Source organism: Suncus etruscus, chromosome 7 (assembly GCF_024139225.1).
Source record: "Suncus etruscus isolate mSunEtr1 chromosome 7, mSunEtr1.pri.cur, whole genome shotgun sequence".
Taxonomy (NCBI): domain Eukaryota; kingdom Metazoa; phylum Chordata; class Mammalia; order Eulipotyphla; family Soricidae; genus Suncus; species Suncus etruscus.
This window is the reverse complement of record NC_064854.1, coordinates 5,374,272-5,393,763: the sequence shown is the minus strand read 5'-3', so window position 1 is coordinate 5,393,763 and position 19,492 is coordinate 5,374,272. Positions and strand designations below refer to the sequence as shown.

The following is a 19,492-nucleotide window of genomic DNA, read 5'->3' as shown; positions in this document are numbered from 1 at the left end:
GTTTAAATAAAATACATATATGAAAATAAAAATAAAAGAGAAACAAAAAATAGAAGAACTAAACTAGGGGGGAAAAAAATCAAACATCTGGACACTGAATAGAAAACTGTTCAATAACTATTGGGTCAACGAGGAAATCAGAGAATGAATAAAAGCATTCCTGGAAAAAATTGAGCCTAAAGATAAGAGCTATGAGACACAAATACAGCAGTAATAAGAGGTAAGCAATACAAACTTATATTAGAAAACAGTAAAGGCAAAAACAAATAATCTAGCCTAATATACTCAAAAATAAAAATATGAAACCTAAATCAGGAAGGATATAAAGTTTACACTATAAATAAAACATGTATCATAAATATAATTATAAAATAACATCTAAACCAAGAACTGTATTTATGACATAAAAAAGAACAAATATTTCCATTGACAACTGTGACAGAGCAGAACTTTTCCTGGCACCATAAAGAAAGACCTGGGGTTTCACAACCAACATGTTCAGAGCCTGTATTTGGTCTCATGACAGAATGCTTCAAGGGGAGAGACATCAAGGCCTTAGGCCAAGGGAATTCCCCTTCCAATTTCCCCAGTATTTACGGCGCCTATGGGGAAAAAAACTTGCCACATCAGCCCCTTTTTCATTTTTTCTTCTTCTAAATTTATTTATATTTATAGCTTCTAGACAGGGGTTTCTGACCACTTTCTTTTTTATTTTTAAACCTTAGAACATAAATCATCTTGTTCTGCCTCATATTTCCATGTCTTCCTACAAATTGAGAAAAAAAAAGTGGTTGGGACCTAGGGCCAAACAGTCAGCTATATGATCAATTAATCTTTGATAAAGGAGCAAGAAATACTAAGTAGAGAAAAATAGCCTCCTTAACAAGAGATGTTGGAAAAATAAGTCAGCTACATGCAAAAAAACCACTCATACTTACTTTTAATACCATGCACAATAATAAAGACTTGACATCAAACTTGAAACCATATGGTATATAGAGGAAAACATGGGCAGAAATCTTCATGACATAAAAAGTAAAGGCATCTTCGATGAGAAAACATAGCTGACCAAGCAACTGAAACCTAAGATAAACAAATAGGGTTACATTAAGAAACTTCTAAACCTCAAAGTTACTTGTGACCAGGATACAAATATTGGCCACCCATGGGGAGAAAAGTGAACAGAAATGTCCTCCAAAGTAAAGAAGCACAGATGGTCAAAATGCTCATGAATAAAATATTTCATATCATTAAATATTAAGGAGGTGAAGAAATGGGTGTTGACATTGTATGACTGAAATTCAATCATGAATAACTCTATATATCACTGATTTAACTAAGATTTTATTATAAGATTATTTTAAAATAATCGTATCCTCAAAATATCTGAGATAGGAAATTCCTAGTAGCCCAATCCAAAATATGAACATGGTTCAATCTCTCAAAAAATTTTTTTGTTAAAATTTTACAAATTTTATTATAGAAAAGAGTTTCATAACTTAGGATTGAACTTAAATATACTATATTTACGTATACAAGAGTATTAAAATTATATGTAATTTAAATGACAGTGTTTAGCAGTGTCAATGCTGTTGAAAAATATTGCTAAAAGGAAGGAGGGTTGAGTTTTGGAGGTTTGTTGGTAAAGGGAGAAAGAAGGAAATATATATGTTCTTAAAATATTTAAAAATGATGTGTATGTTAATAGCTAAAAAGGAAAAGATTTCTAAGGGGATTGCACTTTGCTCTATTGACAGGAAGAGGGCACCATTGAATTAAGAATATTTAGAGCAATCCACTTCACAAAATGAATTGAAGAAAGAAATGCAAAATGGAGCAAGGAAAGCCACTTCAGGAAGTGGTGTTGTAACAACTGGTCAGCCACATGCATAAAACGAACTCAATCTAAACCTCAAACTAACACCATGCACAAAGGTCAAATTACAGACCTGGATATCAGACCTGAAACTCTAAGGTATATAGAAGAAAATGTAGGCAAAACACTCCATGACACTGAGATTAAAGGCTTTTTCAAGGATGAAAAAACATTGTTCAAGAAAGTGGAAGCAGAAATAAACAAATGGGACTACATTAAACTTTAAGTTTCTGCAATTCAAAGGAAATGGCAACTAGGTGAAAAAGGTTACCCATGGAATGGGAGAAACTATTTACCCAATATTCATCAGATAAGGGACTAGTATCCAAGATAAACAAGGTACTGACAGAACTTAACAAGAAAAAAAAATTAACCCCATCAAAAAATGGAGAGAAATGAACAAACATTTTCTCAAAGAAGAAATACAAATGACCAAAAAGCACGCGGAAAAATGTTCCACATCACTAATCATCAGAGAGATGCAAATCAAAACAAAAATGATGCATCATCTCATGCCACAGCAACTGGCACACATCACAAAGAAAAAGAACAAACTCTGTTGGTGTGAATCTGGGGAGAAAGGAACTCTCACTCACTTCTGGTGGGAATGCCGTCTAGTCCAGCCTTCCTGGAAAACAATATGGATAGTCCTTAAAAAAATTAAACATTAAAAAATTAAACTACCATACACTATAGCAATACTACTCCTAGGGATATACCCTAGGACCACAGAAACATAAAACAAAAATACCTTCTGCATACCTAAGTTCATTGCAACTCTATTTACAGTATCTAGAATCTCGAAACAACCCACATGCCCAACAGCAGATGAGTGGCTAAGAAATTTTCGTAAATCTACACAATGTAATACTATGCAGTTCTTAAGAAAAATGAAGTCATGAAATTTGCTATATGTTGATGGACATGGAGACTATTGTGCGGACTGAAATGATTCAGAGGGAGAGAGATAAACACAGAATAGTCTCACTCATTTGTGAGATTTAAGAAAAATAAAGGTATAGTAATAACACGCAGAAACAAGCAAGATGAGGGTCAGAAGGACTAGCCTGTGATATGAAGCTTACTACAAAGAGTGGTAAGCACAGTTAAATAAAAAACTATACTAATAACTGTCATGACAGCGATAAAGAAATTTAATGCCTGTCTCGAGGATAGGCAGGGGAAGAAAGGAGTGAAACGAAAGACATTGGTGGCAGGGAAGCTGGACTGGTAAAGAGGAGCATGACTGAAACCCAATTGCGAACATGCTTGTAACCATGGTGCTTAAATAAAATAATTAAAAATAAAAGGAAAATTTAAAACAATCATTTCAATAAAACTGTAGCAGGGACTTTATACTTCAATAAACTAGAATTCATGTTTAATACGTAGAAGGTCCAGGTTCAATACCAGGCACCAAAGGGACAAATGGTTCCATTTTGGCCAAATGGCCAAATGGTTCCCTGAACAGGAGAGAGCCCACTCCCCAAACACAAAGCCCAGAGAAGCCCCTAAACACTATTGATGGTGACCACAAGACTGATAAATAAATAATAAACTAATAATAAATAAACTATATAGGGGGAAAAGAACCAGAACATATTAGGGGAGAAATTCTTTCCCAAATTACGTCTAAGAGTTCAAAATGATAATTAAACTTTAAACTGATTTGCATAGATTGTTTTACAAGTAAAAAAATTGCAAATTATATCAGTATACCTATAAACCCAAATAAGTATATCAAATTAATTTACTCTTAATTGAGATGAAGTTACAATAAACATGGTCTCTTAATTGTATAACAAAGACTAGAATTAAACAGTTGTGTCCTTCATTTTCTTTGCTGGACGTCTTTGTAAAGCAACTCAGTTTGATCTCCACATGATCTGGAAAGATCTAGAAACCATATCAAGATCTCATAATCATATTTTCACTGAGATAGACAGACATATAATTGTGAATATCTGCCACTTTTTTTTTAGGTTCTCAAAGTGTTCTGGGTGACTGGGCCCGCTAAGGGGATTTTTATTATTCTCATCACCTTCATCACTTCTTTGAACCCATTAAGAAGGGTGTAATACTGCTTTGTTTTCATTGACTGTGAGAGAAATATCAGTTTCTAAAAGTAATCCAGTCTCAACTCTGGCCTTTCAGTCAAAGACTTAATAATGAAAACATGTCAAATGTTACCTACTTCAGTGAGAGAGAAAGACCGACATTGCAATTCAATAAAAGAATACAATCTATGATATTTGTCATGTTATAGTCAGTTTGCTTGGTCAGAAGCCTGAGATTTAATCTTCTTCAGCCACCTCAGGAAACAAACAGCATCAAATCTTGTTACTGGAGCTTCTGGATGGCTTGTTTTATTGTAGGGCACTAAGAAAAAAATCATACAATATCTTCCTGGATTATTAGGTGACTTTGGTTTATATACAAGAAACCCAGTAAAATTGAGTAACTGTGCCAGATGGCTATAGATGTCATTATAAATACTTCACATTACAAATACTTCACTAACACAAAAGGATGTTAGGGCAGGAGAAATAGTAGAGTGCATTCGTTGCATGCTAGTGATTTGGGTTTGATCCCTGGTATCCCATGTGGTCCCTAGCTCTGACAAGAGTAATTTCTGAATGAAGTCAGGAGTAAGCCTAAACACAGATGGATGTGGCCAAAATATTCTTTTAAAAGAAGGATTTGGGTAAGAAAAGGGGGACAAAATATAGAATATATTAGAATAAATTTATTAGAGAAAGTTATAACAAGAATATGATTGTTATGTGTATGTTACATTTTAAGTTACAATTTCTATAATGCATTTGAAAAAAGGTTTTAATATAAGGACTCAAAAATACAAACAAATCTGACAATGAAAAATGAAAGAAATAAAAAAATATTAGAAAAATCAAGGTTACTACCATAGTATCTAAACCAAAGGAATCAGAAACAAAATTTAATTATAGATATTGGTAGAATATTGGAAAGAATGAAACGGAAATAAATCACTGGCTGACATTTTCTAATTGAAAGTTGTTGAAATGGAAGATGCTACAAAAACATAACGGATGTCATTGAAAAAGAATAAATAATAAGATAAAATTAATATATGAAATCTAAGTGTCTCAATCATAGCACAAATCATTTTGGGGCCTGAGTAATAGTGTTATTGGAAATCTCTTGTGTAACATGATAGGGCTAATAGTATATAATGTCTTTAGCCACTAGATGTCAGTAACGCCTTTCCTGATGAAGAAAATTTCCTTCTCATCAATGGGCAGCAAATACCAAAAGAGGAAAGAAAGATTAAAAAAAAAAAAATTTGATGACATATGGATGATTGGAGGAACAGACACCTGATTTACTTGTCTGCTTGAGATTGTGAGATTTAATGATTTTTGCACACAGAACAAAAAATATCAAAGATTTAGCTGCAGCAGGAAGGAACATTTTCATATAGACTGTAATTGCACCAGCTCCTTATCTAGAACCATTTTCTAAACCATAGTGCAGGGAAGAAAATTTCACATATGGTCTTTTAATCTTTAGTTGAGAAACCAGGCTTGTGTTTGAGGATATCAAGCATAATTTGTAGGTTCAATACCAAAAAGAAGGATCTGTAGACAGATTCTGTAGACAGATTTGTTGATCTGGGTACAGAAACACACATGCCTTGTGAAATTAGTCTCCTCTACATTAGTGAGAAAATTATTAAATATTGGAAAAGAGTTACTTTAAAGTAATGATAATTACATGAAATTCAAAATAAGGTAAAGAAAGTTTCTTGTCCCTCTAATCCTGGGGTCCTCAAACTTTTTAAACAGGGGGCCAGTTCACTGTCCTTCAGACTGTTGAAGGTCAGATTATAGTAAAAACAAAAATAACAAAAATTATGAACAAATTTTTTTTTTTTTTGATTTTTGGGCCACACCCGGCTTTGCTCAGAGGTTACTCCTCTGGCTGTCTGCTCAGAAATAGCTCCTGGCAGGCACGGGGGACCATATGAGACACTAGGATTCGAACCAACCACCTTTGGTCCTGGATTGGCTGCTTGCAAGGCAAACGCCGCTGTGCTATCTCTCCGGGCCCATGAACAAATTTCTATGCACACTGCATATATCTTATTTAGAAGTGAAGAAACAAAATGGGAATAAATACAATATGTGGCTCGCAGGCCGTAGTTTGAAGACGCCTGCATCTTTCTTGAATAGATTTTAGAAGCAAAGTTTAACTTTATATTAAAACAAAATCTACCACTAAAATGAATAAAACAGTCAAACAACACAAAAATCACAAGCAAGTAATCATAAAAATTAATTTTAAGAAAAAATAACATATATAACCATTGGTCAGGAAAAATATTCAATAATATAGTGAAAAACATAAAATTAAGAATTAATTTATGTTAAAATATTGCTGTCAAGGTTTAGGTTGTTAGGGCAAATGACAGCAATTAAGAAGATAAAAATAAAGGCTGTCTACAAGATTCTAGAGAATGTTTAGACATTAAATGTACAATAGGTAAAGAAAGTTAAATAGGTAATTTTAAGAAATATCAGTAAAAGAAAGACATTGGAATAAAAACAATTGAAAATAGAGCATAGAAAGAAGTTTATGAATAAAGCATCAATTATTTGTTAATAACTGGTCTAATATATAATGATATATACAAAATAAAAGTTAGATAGAATAATATTTTAGAGAATTATGGCCAAATTGCTTCTAATGATAAAATCTTAAATCTGAAGACACAAGAATCTAAACAAGTGACATTCTATAGAAAGATGAAGAAAATCATAGATCACAGTGCCAAAAAAGTAATAAAGGTAAAATAGTAAAACAGTATAAAGCAAAGCACATACATAGGAATGCATATAACAAAGATAGAATTCTTTCCAGAATCTATACAAACCACAAGAAAATGAAATGTGTGGTATGCTTTTTTAAGTTAACTGTAAATGCTACAGCTGTTTATAAAACTGATTAAAATTTTCAAATATGAAGGTAAAATAGAGGTATTTTCAGAGAAAACAAGCTGAGTTAATGCATTATCAAAAGGCTTTATGGAAGTTTTTTTGACAAAATAAAGAAATGTATATAAAAATGTGAGTTTGAAAAAAATGTGAGTTTGTACATTGGAATGGTATTAAGGTAAATAGAAAAATTTATTAATGAATATTTCCTAATGTACGGGTACAAATAAAACAAGTTTTATTTTGAATGTACTGAACAACTTTGAAAAATACTTTTTCGTAACCCAAAATAATTTTGGTTATATACAGTACTATATAGTTTTTTATATCTATAACAAAATATTTCTATGAAAATGGACATAGACATAGTTATAATTTTATACCACTGTGAAGATATACTATTAAGCTACAAATAAACGAAGGATGCCTATTATTTTTCTAGAGTAACAATAAGATAAAGAAGAAATATAAGTATGTAAAGCATGTAAAAGAAGCTAATAGAAAATTTATAAAATACAAATAAATTATATAAAATATAAACATAAATAAAATATCAATTTATAAAATAAATATAGTTCAGGCATGGAATCTGGCTTAAGTGATAGAACACCTGGCTAGCATGTATGAGAGGACTCTGGTTCCATGACTCCTGAGCACTATTGGGTATGCGCCTAGTATCTCATCTATGTCTCTCCTTCCAGCTCCATTGGCATATCCATGGTGAAATTCAAGTATCTCTGGGTGTGTTCCTAGTAACTTGCCAGAACTAACTTGTTGGCCTTGTAGCCCTTGAACATCCCCAGGGTTGTGTCTGACCCCAACAGCCTGAGTATCAAACAGGCAGACTCCTATTGATGAGTACTGCACTGCTGAAAGTGGGTCTTATAAAGAAAAAAGAAAGTTTAGTTCTATAATCAAAAAAAGAAGTAGGACACAAAAAAGATAAATTGAAAAAGCAAATAATGCTACTTGTTAGTAAACATACTAAATATAATTTAATATAAGTAATTTAAAATGATACATTTTTGTATTGAATAAAATAATACATAACTATTTCTTAGTTATTTATTTTATATAAATCGTGATTTACAAAGTTAATTTTAGTTCCATTTTAGAGATACAAATTCCAAATACCAGTCCTACCACCAGTGTCAGCCTCTCTCCAACAATGTTTCCAGAGTCCAGCCCATGCTGCCATCATCCTAAGCCAGCCTGCCATTATAATAAGCACATTTTTAAAATTGGTTTTTAAATATTGGGTCTCCTAACTTGATTGTTGTTGGCTTTGTGGCTTGGATATTTACTTATGTCCTTTCTTACTATACCAATTTAACTCAATCCTCTTGGCCCCTGTCCTCTGTAATTTCACATCTGTCTTTATCCCCCTCCATTCTATTTCTTTCCTTCTTTTCATTGTACTCTGGTGCCAAGAGTGTTCTACACAAATGTTCTTCACATTTAAGCCACTGAATTATTTCATCTAGTTATTTTAATATCACACATGAGTAATACTATCCTGTATTTATCCTCCTCCTTCTGGCTTACTTCATTTAACATATTATATTTCAGGGGCCAGAGTCATAGCACAGTGGTAGGGTGTTTGCCTTGCACATGGGCCAATCTAGGACAGACCTTGGTTTGATCCCCTGAAGTCCCATATTGTCCCCCTAGCCAGGAGTGATTTCTGAACGCATAGCCAGGAGTAACCCCTGAGTGTCACAGGGTGTGGCCCAAAAAGCATAGAAACAAAAAACAAAAAATATATTTCAGTTTCACCTATGTGCAGCAAATTGTATTGTCCCATAATTCCTAAAAGATATGTCGTATTTTATTGTATATATGTACCATTCATATATATATATATATACATATTTCTGTATATGTATAGATGATCCACTCATATGTTCTTGGATATCTAGGCTAATCTCAAATCTTTTTTTAATCAAAAAATCATTTTAGACATAGTGCATAAGTAGAATTGCAATGTCAGATTCAACCGATTCAGTGCCACTTTCCTCCCAGGTTCAGCTAGGTAGCAGAACTCCCATGTGATTTAGAGATACTGCTTTTGGCATGTATCCCCCAAACCAAAAAATTTTAATTTGAAAGGATGTACATGCATCTGTGCCCATTGTCACATTTAATATAATAGCCAAGCTACAGAAACAATCCAAACGCCCAAATAGAGATGAGATGAGGTTTAGCAATTGTGGTCTATATAAAAAATGGATTCCACTGCAGCTCTAACAAAGAACAAAATCATACAAGTTTCAACTTCATGGTTGAAACCAGAGGATATATTCCTAAATAAAATTAGAAAGTTAAGGGTGGATACAGAGTAAACTAGCTCATACATGGGACTTAACAACACAAAGATTTTAGCACACAGATCCACATGCACAAAATCAGAGAACTGATGCACAAAATTAAAGTTGGGTTGTTGGGGCAGATAATTGTTGGGTTCCTTGGGAGATGAAAATGGGATGGGTTTGGTACATCGGTTATGGGTTTGGTGCTGAAATTAAGTGTATGAGAAAATATTATTGATTACATTGTAAACACTATCCCAATAAACATTTAAAATATTCATATTTGGTCTCAACTTAATATCTATACTTTCTAGGATGGTGAAAGGCCACTTCAACAAATGGGAAAGAAATATAGCCCAAAAGACTCATTTTACAAGTCCTCTACACAAAAGTAAGCATTTTTCCAAAATATATGTACTTATTTTACCAATTAATTTCTTTACAAACTGATCGGGGGACTCAGAAGTCACAGTTAGAAGCACTGAGCAACTTTTAGCAGTGCTTGGTCAGTGGTTCAATGCTAGAACCCATAGATGTTCTGTTTCTTGAGCTGGGCAGAGACAGGTATACCACTGAGTTACTCTGATGATTCTCAGGAAACTCCGGGAATCTAGATAACTTACAGTAATAAGGAGACCATGTGGTGTTAAGTACTGAATAAGGGTCATGTATGTGAAAGCCCTGTGCTTTAATCTCTTTACTATATTTTAGGTTCCTAGAAATTTTATTTTAAAATAGACTTATTGTACATTTATGGACAGACCTCATTTATATATATGAGATTCTGAATCTTGTAAATAACTTGTAGAACACCAGAATTTGTTCTACTCTTATTGGTTGCTAAAAATATAAAATAAAACAAAGAAGTGTCTTAAAGAAACCATTTATTTAATAAAATAGAAAGAAGAAAATGGTAAGAAGTGAGTAGGTAACAAAGGAGTATAATGCCTTAGGAAACTAGTTGAGAAGGCTTAAAGAAGGTTAACTCATTTTTAGTTCATTCTTGTCTTTGAATTGAGGGTTTTCTTTTTCTTTTAATATTTTATTTATTTTTATAAATTAGTTTTTAATCGAATCACTGTGAAATACACAGTTACAAAGTTGTTAATGATTTTCAGTCATACAATGCCATCACTCATCATCAGTACACATTTACCAACGCATATGTCCCAAATTTCCCTTCTGCCCTCCTCATCTTTTCCCTGTCTTCTTTTGTTGCAACCATTTTTCTTCTCTCTTTCTTTCACTATATTCCTTCCTTAATTTCTTTTAGATACTGTCTTTTGAAATACTGTTATTGAAGTGATATCGTGTATATCATTTTATCTCCTTTCATCACCTAGTTCTTAGGTGATGACCATTCTCAGAATGGTCATTTAAATTATCATCATCATAGTGGTCCTTTTTCTGCCCTCCCTGCACTCACCCTCTTGTAGCAAGCTCTTTGTAGCAAGCTTCCTCCCATGGACTGGTCCTCTTGAACCTCATTTTTATTGTATTTGCATATTAATCCTATATTATCTTTTTATAAATCAAGGGTACCCAGATAGAAAAGGGAGAAGTCAAGCTCTCATTGTTTGCAGATGACAGGACACTATATTTAGAGAATCCTAAAAACTCTATGAAAACTTCTATAAATAGTAGATTTGCATAGTAAAGTGTAAAATTTAATATGAGAAAAATTAATGGCTTCCTATATACAAATAATAAAAGAGGAGAGATAATGAAAAAATCCCCTTCACAATTGTGCCTCAGCGACTTGGAATTAAGTAAGTTAAAAGGTGAAAGACCGGGGCCGGGAAGGTGGCGCTAGAGATAAGGTGTCTGCCTTACATGCGCTAGCGTAGGATGGACCGCGGTTCGATCCCCCGGCGTCCCATATGGTCTCCCCAAACCAGGGGCGATTTCTGAGCGCATAGCCAGGAGTAACCCCTGAGCGTCAAACGGGTGTGGCCCAAAAACAAAAATAAAAAATAAAAAGGTGAAAGACCTATACAAAGAAAACTACAAAATACTGCTTCAAGAAATAAAACAGAGCACATGGAAGTGGAAAGTCATCTCCTACTCATGATTAGAAGGATTAACATCATTTAAATTCCAATATATCTCAAAGCATTGTATGATTTTAATGCAATCCCTATAATGATTGATACCAAGTACATTTTTCAAATGAATAGATCAAACAATTGAGGGATTCATATGGAAAAATAAACCTCTCCGAGTAGCTAAAGAAAACCTTGGGGAAAAGATGGGAAACATCACTTTTTAACTTCAAACTGTACTGTAATGTGGTAGTCATTAAAATAATATGGTAATGGAATCAAAGCAGACTCTCAGATCAATGAAATAGACCAGTATTCTGAAATTAGTCATCAAATATATTATAAATTAATCTTTAAAAGGGCATGTAACATGAAAAGAAGCAACAAAAACCTCAACAAGTGGCATTGAGGAAACTGGTCAGCTACATACAGAAAAGTGAACTCAAAACTCTCTTTAATATCATGCACAAATTCAAGTCCATGACAAATATTATGCACAATGGAAATCACTGAAAGTCTTTCCTATAAAATCTAAAACAATTGGAAGCAGAGATAAACAAATGAGACTACATTAGACTAAAAAACGTCTGCACCTCAAAGGAAACAGTCTTGTAGGATACAAAAGCCACCCATGGAATGGGAGAAACTATTTACCCATTTCCCATCAGATAAGGGCTACCATCTAAGATATGCGAGATACTGATAGAACTTAACAAGAAAAAAAAAAAAAACATTTAACCTCATCCAAAAACAGGGAGGAGAAATGAGCAGACATTCTCTCAAAGAAGAAATACCAATGACCAAAAGGCACATAAAAAAGTACTCCATGTGACTAATCATTAGGGACTTACAAATCAAAACAACAAAGTACCATTTCATGCCCCAGAGACTGGTACACATCACAACGAGAACAACCACTGCTGGCATTGAAGTGGGGAGAAAGGAACTCTCATTCACTTCAGGTGGGAATGCCATCTAGTCCAGCCTTTCTGGAAGATTATGAATATTCCTAAAAAAAAAAAAAACTAAAAACTAAAATTGAGCTCCCATATAATCCAGCTATACCACTCCTAGGGATATACGCTAGGACCACACAACACAACACAACACAACACAAAAATGCCCTCTGCACTTCTTTGTTTAAAGCAGCGCTGTCTGCAATAGCCAGACTGGGAAAGACAAAAAACAAAAAAACATGATCAACAACAAATGAGTGCAGAAAGAAACTTTGATACTTCGACCCAATAGAATAATATGCAGCTGTTAGGAAAGATTAAGTCACGAAACTTTCCTTACATAGATGGATATGGAAACTATTACGCTGAATGAAATAAGTTGGAGGGAGAGGGAGAGAGAGACTTACAGAATGGTCTCACTCATCTGTAGTATTTAAGAAAAATAAGACCGTATCATAATAATACCCAAAGACAATAGAGATGTGGTCTGGAAAGACCAGCCAATGTTATGAAGCTTACCACAAAGTGTGGTGTGTGCAGTTAGATAAATAACTACTCTAGCAACTCTTGTGACAATGATAGTGAGAGAGATATAAAATGCCTGTCCTGAAGACTGGAAATGGGTGGGAGAGGAGGAGATTGGGGACATTAGTGGTAAGAAGGTTGTACTGGTAAAGGAAGGTATACATTTGATGACGGAAACCCAAACATGAATATGTTTGTAAACATAATGCTTAGATATAGATCTTATTAGAAATAGTAAAATATATATAATGCAATAGGAATGCTTAATAAGAAAAATCATTGAACTCCCTCCCAAAATGGGAAAATAAAATGAATAGACATTTTCTCAATGGAGAAATACAAATGGCCAAATGACAAATTAAAAAATTACATACATTCTTAACCATCAGGAAGGTGCAAATCAAACCAACAATGAGGTATCATCTTATACCATAGAGACTGGCACCTATCACAAAGAACCAAACAAAAAACAAGGGGTGGTGAGAATGCAGGAAGTCAGAGACTCTCATTCACTGCTGGTGGAAATATAAATTGCTCCAATCTTTTTTCAAAAAAAATATGGATATTCCTCATAAAGCTAAAAATTAATCCTCTTTATGACCCAGAAATGCCACTCTTAGGTATATACCTAGGAACCAAAAACACCACATAGGAAAGCCCCCTGCATTCCTACAAATAGGGAATTTCTCTCCTTTCATAGTATCTTCTTTTTTTTTTTTTTCATTAGCAATGATTTGTAGTTTCTTCTGTATAAAAGTTTTGGCCTTTACTATTAATTTGCTAACTGGGTTTGTCATTATTTGGAGTAAGATTTTAAATATGATAGCATTTTCAATTTATTTTTATTCTGGATGATTATTTGTGTACAGACTATGATCTTATTTTTTAGTCTACTAATTTTTGTAATATCCTATTTACTATATTTATTATTTCTAGAATTACTTGTCAGTTTATTCTTTAGATTTTTCAAAGTACATTATACAGCATTATTTAATCTGCCAAAAGACATCATTTAACTTTTTCATTTCAAATTCTGATCCATTTGATATCTTTTTCTTGTCTAATTGCTTTCATGAGTACTCCCATAAGTACTTTTGTTGAATAAAAATGTTATAGTGGAAATATTTCCTTTGTGTTTGATACCAGTGTAAATAGTTTCATTTAATCACCACTGAGTATATGATATGTTTGTAGGCTTTTTGTAGAAGTTTATTTTCTGTAACTATCTTGAGATACTTTTCTTCTATTTCTATTTCTTGAAAGTTTTATTTTACCATAAAGAGATGTTGGATTATGTCATAAATTTTTTCTGCATTGATTGATTTAACCATATTTTTCTCTTTCTTTTTTAGTGATATGATTATTACATTGTTGTATGGCATATTACATTAAATTATTTGCATATATTGAAACTCCATTGCATTCTTGGGATGCAATCCACTTGATCGTGGGGTATAATGTTTTGATATATACTGAAATTTATTTGCTGGATCTTTTTTATCTATTTATGTGTTTTTTACATTTCCATAGGTAGATGATTGTAATATAAAATTATCCATGAGTGGTGGGCAAGCCATGTTTCTAGACCCTTAGGCAGTCAGGTCTGATGAAGCAGGGTAGCTGCAGAGAAATTATACCAAGCCAGTGATGAAAAGTTTCATTGGAGTCAGTCTGCTGTTTACTCCATAGTCTCTCTCTGCCATGTACTTTTCCTCCACCCCCACCAAAAGCCTGAACTACTTTCTCTTTATTCAAACCAACTCCCATACCAGGCTTGGGGAAGGTCAGATACAAAAGTAACTATAGTGGGCTTTAATAAATCAAAGAAAGTGGCCATGTATTAATTAATCCCAGCTCATCTAGTTCTTCATTTAGACTCTTGTATAATTCCAGGTATTTTTTTTTTTTGATCTCATAGTGATGAGATGAATGGTGAGTGGGGTAACAAGTTTACTGATATTAGGGAGATAACAAAATTGGGGAGTGGAGCAAGCCCTTCTGCCAGCAGACCAGGGAGGATGATATGGTCCCCTTCAGGATCATTGCCACGGGGACCATCTCATACTGGACTAAATGTGCTGTGCCCATTAAAGGAGTAGAAACATACATGGCCCTCCTTCTGAGGCTGCCTTACAGTTCTCTGTTGCTTTTACAAGCATTTTCACACTGAATAGAATACACCATACCCTTTAGAGATCTCCTTTCCATATGCCTCAAGAAGGGAGGGATTCCTTCTCAGCAGTGATAAACTCTACATCTAAGGTCTCCCAGGGCTAATAATTTAACAGCTGTCAAACCAGAGAGATCCCAATCTCCCAAACAGAATTTAACCTCCAGAATGTGAGATAAGGTAGAGCCAGTTATCACTCTTCAGACTCAAAGTCTAAAAATTTCTCAGTAGTATTGCTCCCTCCTTTTCTCTCCCCCACTTCTCTCCCAAAGAAACTAATCAAGGCATAGTTCCAAGTGAAATTTATGATTAAGAAACTCTTATCTTTTCATAAATTGTCTATTCCACCTAGGCCTCATGAGCTTTTCTCTTCTTCCCAATCCATCTGGAGGATAATCAGCCTCCATTTTATGAAGACTTGAAAATGGATGCACTCAGCCTCTTAAAAGGCCTGTGTTTTATTATCTACATAATACACACTGTAATGAATACCTTACAGGCTGGAATAAAAGTGCACTTGAAAACCCCTCCCAGGATTTTCTCATGGTTGCTAAAATTTGCCTAAGCCCTTATCAATGTATACAATGGCTCTGCAGAATCAGGATACTCCCAACTGCACCTCCTCCAAACCTAGGATTACAAAACTATCATTCATGACAGCCATCACTACAGGGAGAGCTGCCTTGGGTATTCCTTGCTCAACACCATAATGATAGCACCTGGTAAGTGACAACCAATTTAAAATCTGGTACATAAAAACCAGTCCTGCCAGGCACTGTAGGCCTACTCCGAGGGAAAAGCAGTGTTACTCTTAACGGAATAATGATTAATGTTGGATTGACTCTGATTATACTGGGTAAATAATAATTGTTATTTAGGTACCAATTGTTTGGATATTTCCCCCTTTCTTTTGTTATGCTTGGCCACTCCACTCATCCCAGGTTTGGAGGGTTTGGTAGCACCAATCTCCTGGTGGATTATGTCACTGATATTATTGAAGGCCCACTATTAACTTTTGAAATTCATGGTAAGAATTTTAAGGGAAGGACAAGTAGGAGTTGATATCTCTTACCAATATTGGTCCTGCAACTTGCACTTGCTTGCAATACTATATGGAGTGCATGGTGTAGGCACCATGACTTCTTCCTATATCTGACAGAGTACCAGACAGCTAAAATGCATTGATCCAGAGTGAATTACAGCCATCTTCCAGTCAAATGTAGCTTCCATATTCCTGAATCTACAAGGTCTAGAATTACACCAACATGGCATGCTCAGTTTATGGTTCCTCCTTCAGCTCCTTCTACTAAATCAGAGGCTATGCCTTTTTATTTGGGGCTTCTGCAGCTCAGCACCTACCAACCCTCCACATTTTGTGGAAGTGTAATAATTCTGTGTAGAAGAAGTGGCCCCTCACAGTGTAAAGATAAGGGTGTAGGATATCTGGCTGAGGAATAGCTTAAATTAGGACAATATGAAAACTTTGTTTTCAGAGTGGAATTCTCCAGACTTTGTTATACAAAAGAACAGGCAAATTGCAGTTGTTAATTGGTTTGTAGAATGTTAATTAAACCATGGTTCCCATGATGACCCTCCAATCTGTCCTTCTCTTCCCTGCAGTAGTTTCTAAAGACTGGCTGCTTACTGTGGTATACTTAGAAGACTTTTTTTTTTTATAACATTCCTATCCAGCCTGATGACTTTAAATGCTTTGCATTTTCTGTTTATTTCTTTAAGAATATGATACTATGTGCATATTTCATGGTTTTAACCCAGGGAATGACCAATTCCTTTACCATTGACAATATTTTATTGATGTTACTTTATGTCCTCTTGCAAGGTTCCCTCATGTTCTATTATTCACTATATGAATGATAATGTGTTTGTTATTATAAAGACAGGAGTTTGGAGATTATATGAGGCTGTGATTACATGTTTTCTGGCATCTAGGTTACAGGTTCCCACAGAGAAAATTCAGATGCTACCCAATATGAAATGTTGAGTTCTGTTCTAAGACACATTGGAGTTAATTCCCAGAAAATTTCCATCTACAAGTAAAAGTTAAAAATGATGAATGATTTTCAAAAATTGCTGGGGGACATTAATTGGAATCATCCCTCCCTAGGCATTCCAACTGAGCTTAGTAAGTTGTTCCTCACCCTTGAGGAGGACTCTGTCCTGAATATCCAAGACAGTTAAACCCTGAAGCTCATAAGGAATATTTTTTGTTTTTGTTTTATATTGTAGATAATTTATATATATATATATATATATATATATATATATATATATATATATATATTATTTTTATTTTGACCAAATTGGATTACAAATCTTTCAAAGTAATTTTTTTTTAGGTACATAGTGACATTGAATCAGGGGCATTCCCACCACCAATGTTGTCTTCTCTCTACCCCTGTTCCCAGCGTGCATCCCATATCCCTCTCCTTTACCCCCCGGATTCCTAGTATAAGTGGTCCCCTCTGTGACTAGCATGTTGTAGATTGGGTGTCAATTCTGTTGTCATTGACTTTGGATTTGGTGTTTAAATCTGATCATTTTTTTAAAATTTCTACTTAATGTTCATATAACTGTCTGGTCTTGATACTCTTCATTATTTCCCCTTCAGTTTGTGGTTCAAATTATGTGGTTTAAATTATGTGGTTCTGGGGCTGGAGAGATAGCATGGAGGTAAGGCGTTTGCCTTTCATGCAGGAGGTCATCGGTTCGAATCCCAGCGTCCCATATGGTCCCCCGTGCCTGCCAGGAGCAATTTCTGAGCATGAAGCCAGGAGTAACCCCTGAGCACTGCCGGGTGTGACCCAAAAACTACCAAAAAAAAATTATGTGGTTCTATTTAAAAGAAATAAAAATAATAAAATGGGGGCAAAAATCAATCAAGCAAAAAATGGGAGAAGTCCTTCTAGAGGCTATAAATATCAGTTTAAGAGAAGGGAAAAATGAAGAAAAACATAACAATACTAAAAATTATTTTAAAAAATAAATAAAAAACTTGAAAAGCACCAGAGCAATAAAGACACCAATCACACAATAACCACGGTCCTGAAATAAAAACAAAATAAAGCGCACACACACACACACACACACACACACACACACACACACACAAGAAAACCCACGGGGACAAAAACAAGCAACAAACAACAACAACAATAAAACCAAAAAAAAAGTTAATTTATGCTTTCTTTTTTTTTTTCCTTGCCTAGGCACAGTAAATATTGGGGAATTTAGAAAGGGAATTCCCTTGGCCTAAGAGATACAGGGTTTCTTCGTCCTTGAAGTATACTGTCATGAGAATAATTACAGAAATTGGGGTTTTTATGAAATGTAAGTCAGACCTTTTCCAGTTTGTTCCTGGAGAAAAATTGTGATTATTGCTGTCACCCTCTCCCGGGGCAAAATGCTAACTTTACCTGTTGGTCAGAAGTGGGTTCACTTCTGGGAGCAAACCATGGAAGGGTACAGAGGGATTGCCTCAGGGATGTAGTGGGAACTGGAGAAGGAAGCAAGAAACGGGTTGATGAGATGCTGGGCGGCTGAAACAGGCTGGTTAAAAGGTTAGAATAGAAGTCAGACATGTGGCCTATTACTAATGAAGCTTCATGTCTCCTGAAATCTGACTGCTGTGGATCATTTCTTGACCACTACACTGAACCTTCAGAAGGTTCAACCACCTGCTGGAAGGGGATGCAGGCGCCTGGCCCTGGATTGCAGAGAAAGGCCTCACCCTCCATCCATCGCACCACCATCCACCACCATCCAGGATTCTATAATTAATATGTATTTCTACATTTTGGTTCCTGAACGTTGATTTAAACCCTGGACCCGAGAAGACCCCGATGATGGTGAGATTCCTGTTCTTGTGTTTGATTTTGGCTCTTTTCAGCTGACGTGAGCCCAAAAGAGTGGGCCACATGGTGCCTTTTCTAAACATGACAGAGTCCCCTGCTGGTGGCAGAAGGGCCAGTGAAGGAGGGGAGATGAAAATTTGGAGCATCACCATCCAAGGCCCACAACTGTGACTTTTCTGCAAAATGTCCTATTTTTCCAAGAACCTCGGCCTCCTCAGAGACTTACAGAGACCACTAATTGGAAAAGGACCAGGAAGTGGATTCACTGAAAGGACTGATTTCTGGATGATGACTTCAGCCCGGACATGGATTGTGGATTTAAAAATTTTGGACGGTGTGCTCAGATGACCTTTCAGATGCACCACTGCAGTGATGGAGAGTGAGATCCAACAAAAAGCTCCCTCCCTTCAGATGCGGGGACACTTTGGTTCCTAGCCTGCAGGCAGGGGATGCAACAGAGAAGTGTACAAACAGGCCAGAAGTGGTGAGCCCACCAGGATTCTACTGGGACCACTCGTGGGCAGGCAAGTGGAATGGCTTGGGGTTCAGTGGAGCCAAAGCCACGTGGCCAGCCCACAGGGCCTGGAGAAGTTCACGGTTCATCCTTTCATCAATGGGCATTTTCTCCACCAAAGTACTCAGTTTTTCCCCTCATTCACCCCCCACCCACCCATATACACCTGACACTGGGACATATTTTTTTTCTCTCCCTCTGTCTCTTACTCTCTTAATTTTTTCCTTTATAATGCCATGTCATGGTTTGCATTAT

General features: G+C 35.2%; 1 protein-coding gene across 1 annotated transcript in view; it reads left to right on the top strand.

Moving 5' to 3' along the window:
• SPATA48 (spermatogenesis associated 48) overlaps positions 1-19,492 on the top strand; it is a 78,008-nt gene that overhangs the window by 15,650 nt on the left and 42,866 nt on the right. Inside the window, exon 3 of the mRNA XM_049777028.1 lies at positions 9,473-9,549. Coding sequence (XP_049632985.1) covers positions 9,473-9,549 — 77 coding nt within the window. The remainder of the gene's footprint in view (positions 1-9,472; positions 9,550-19,492) is intronic.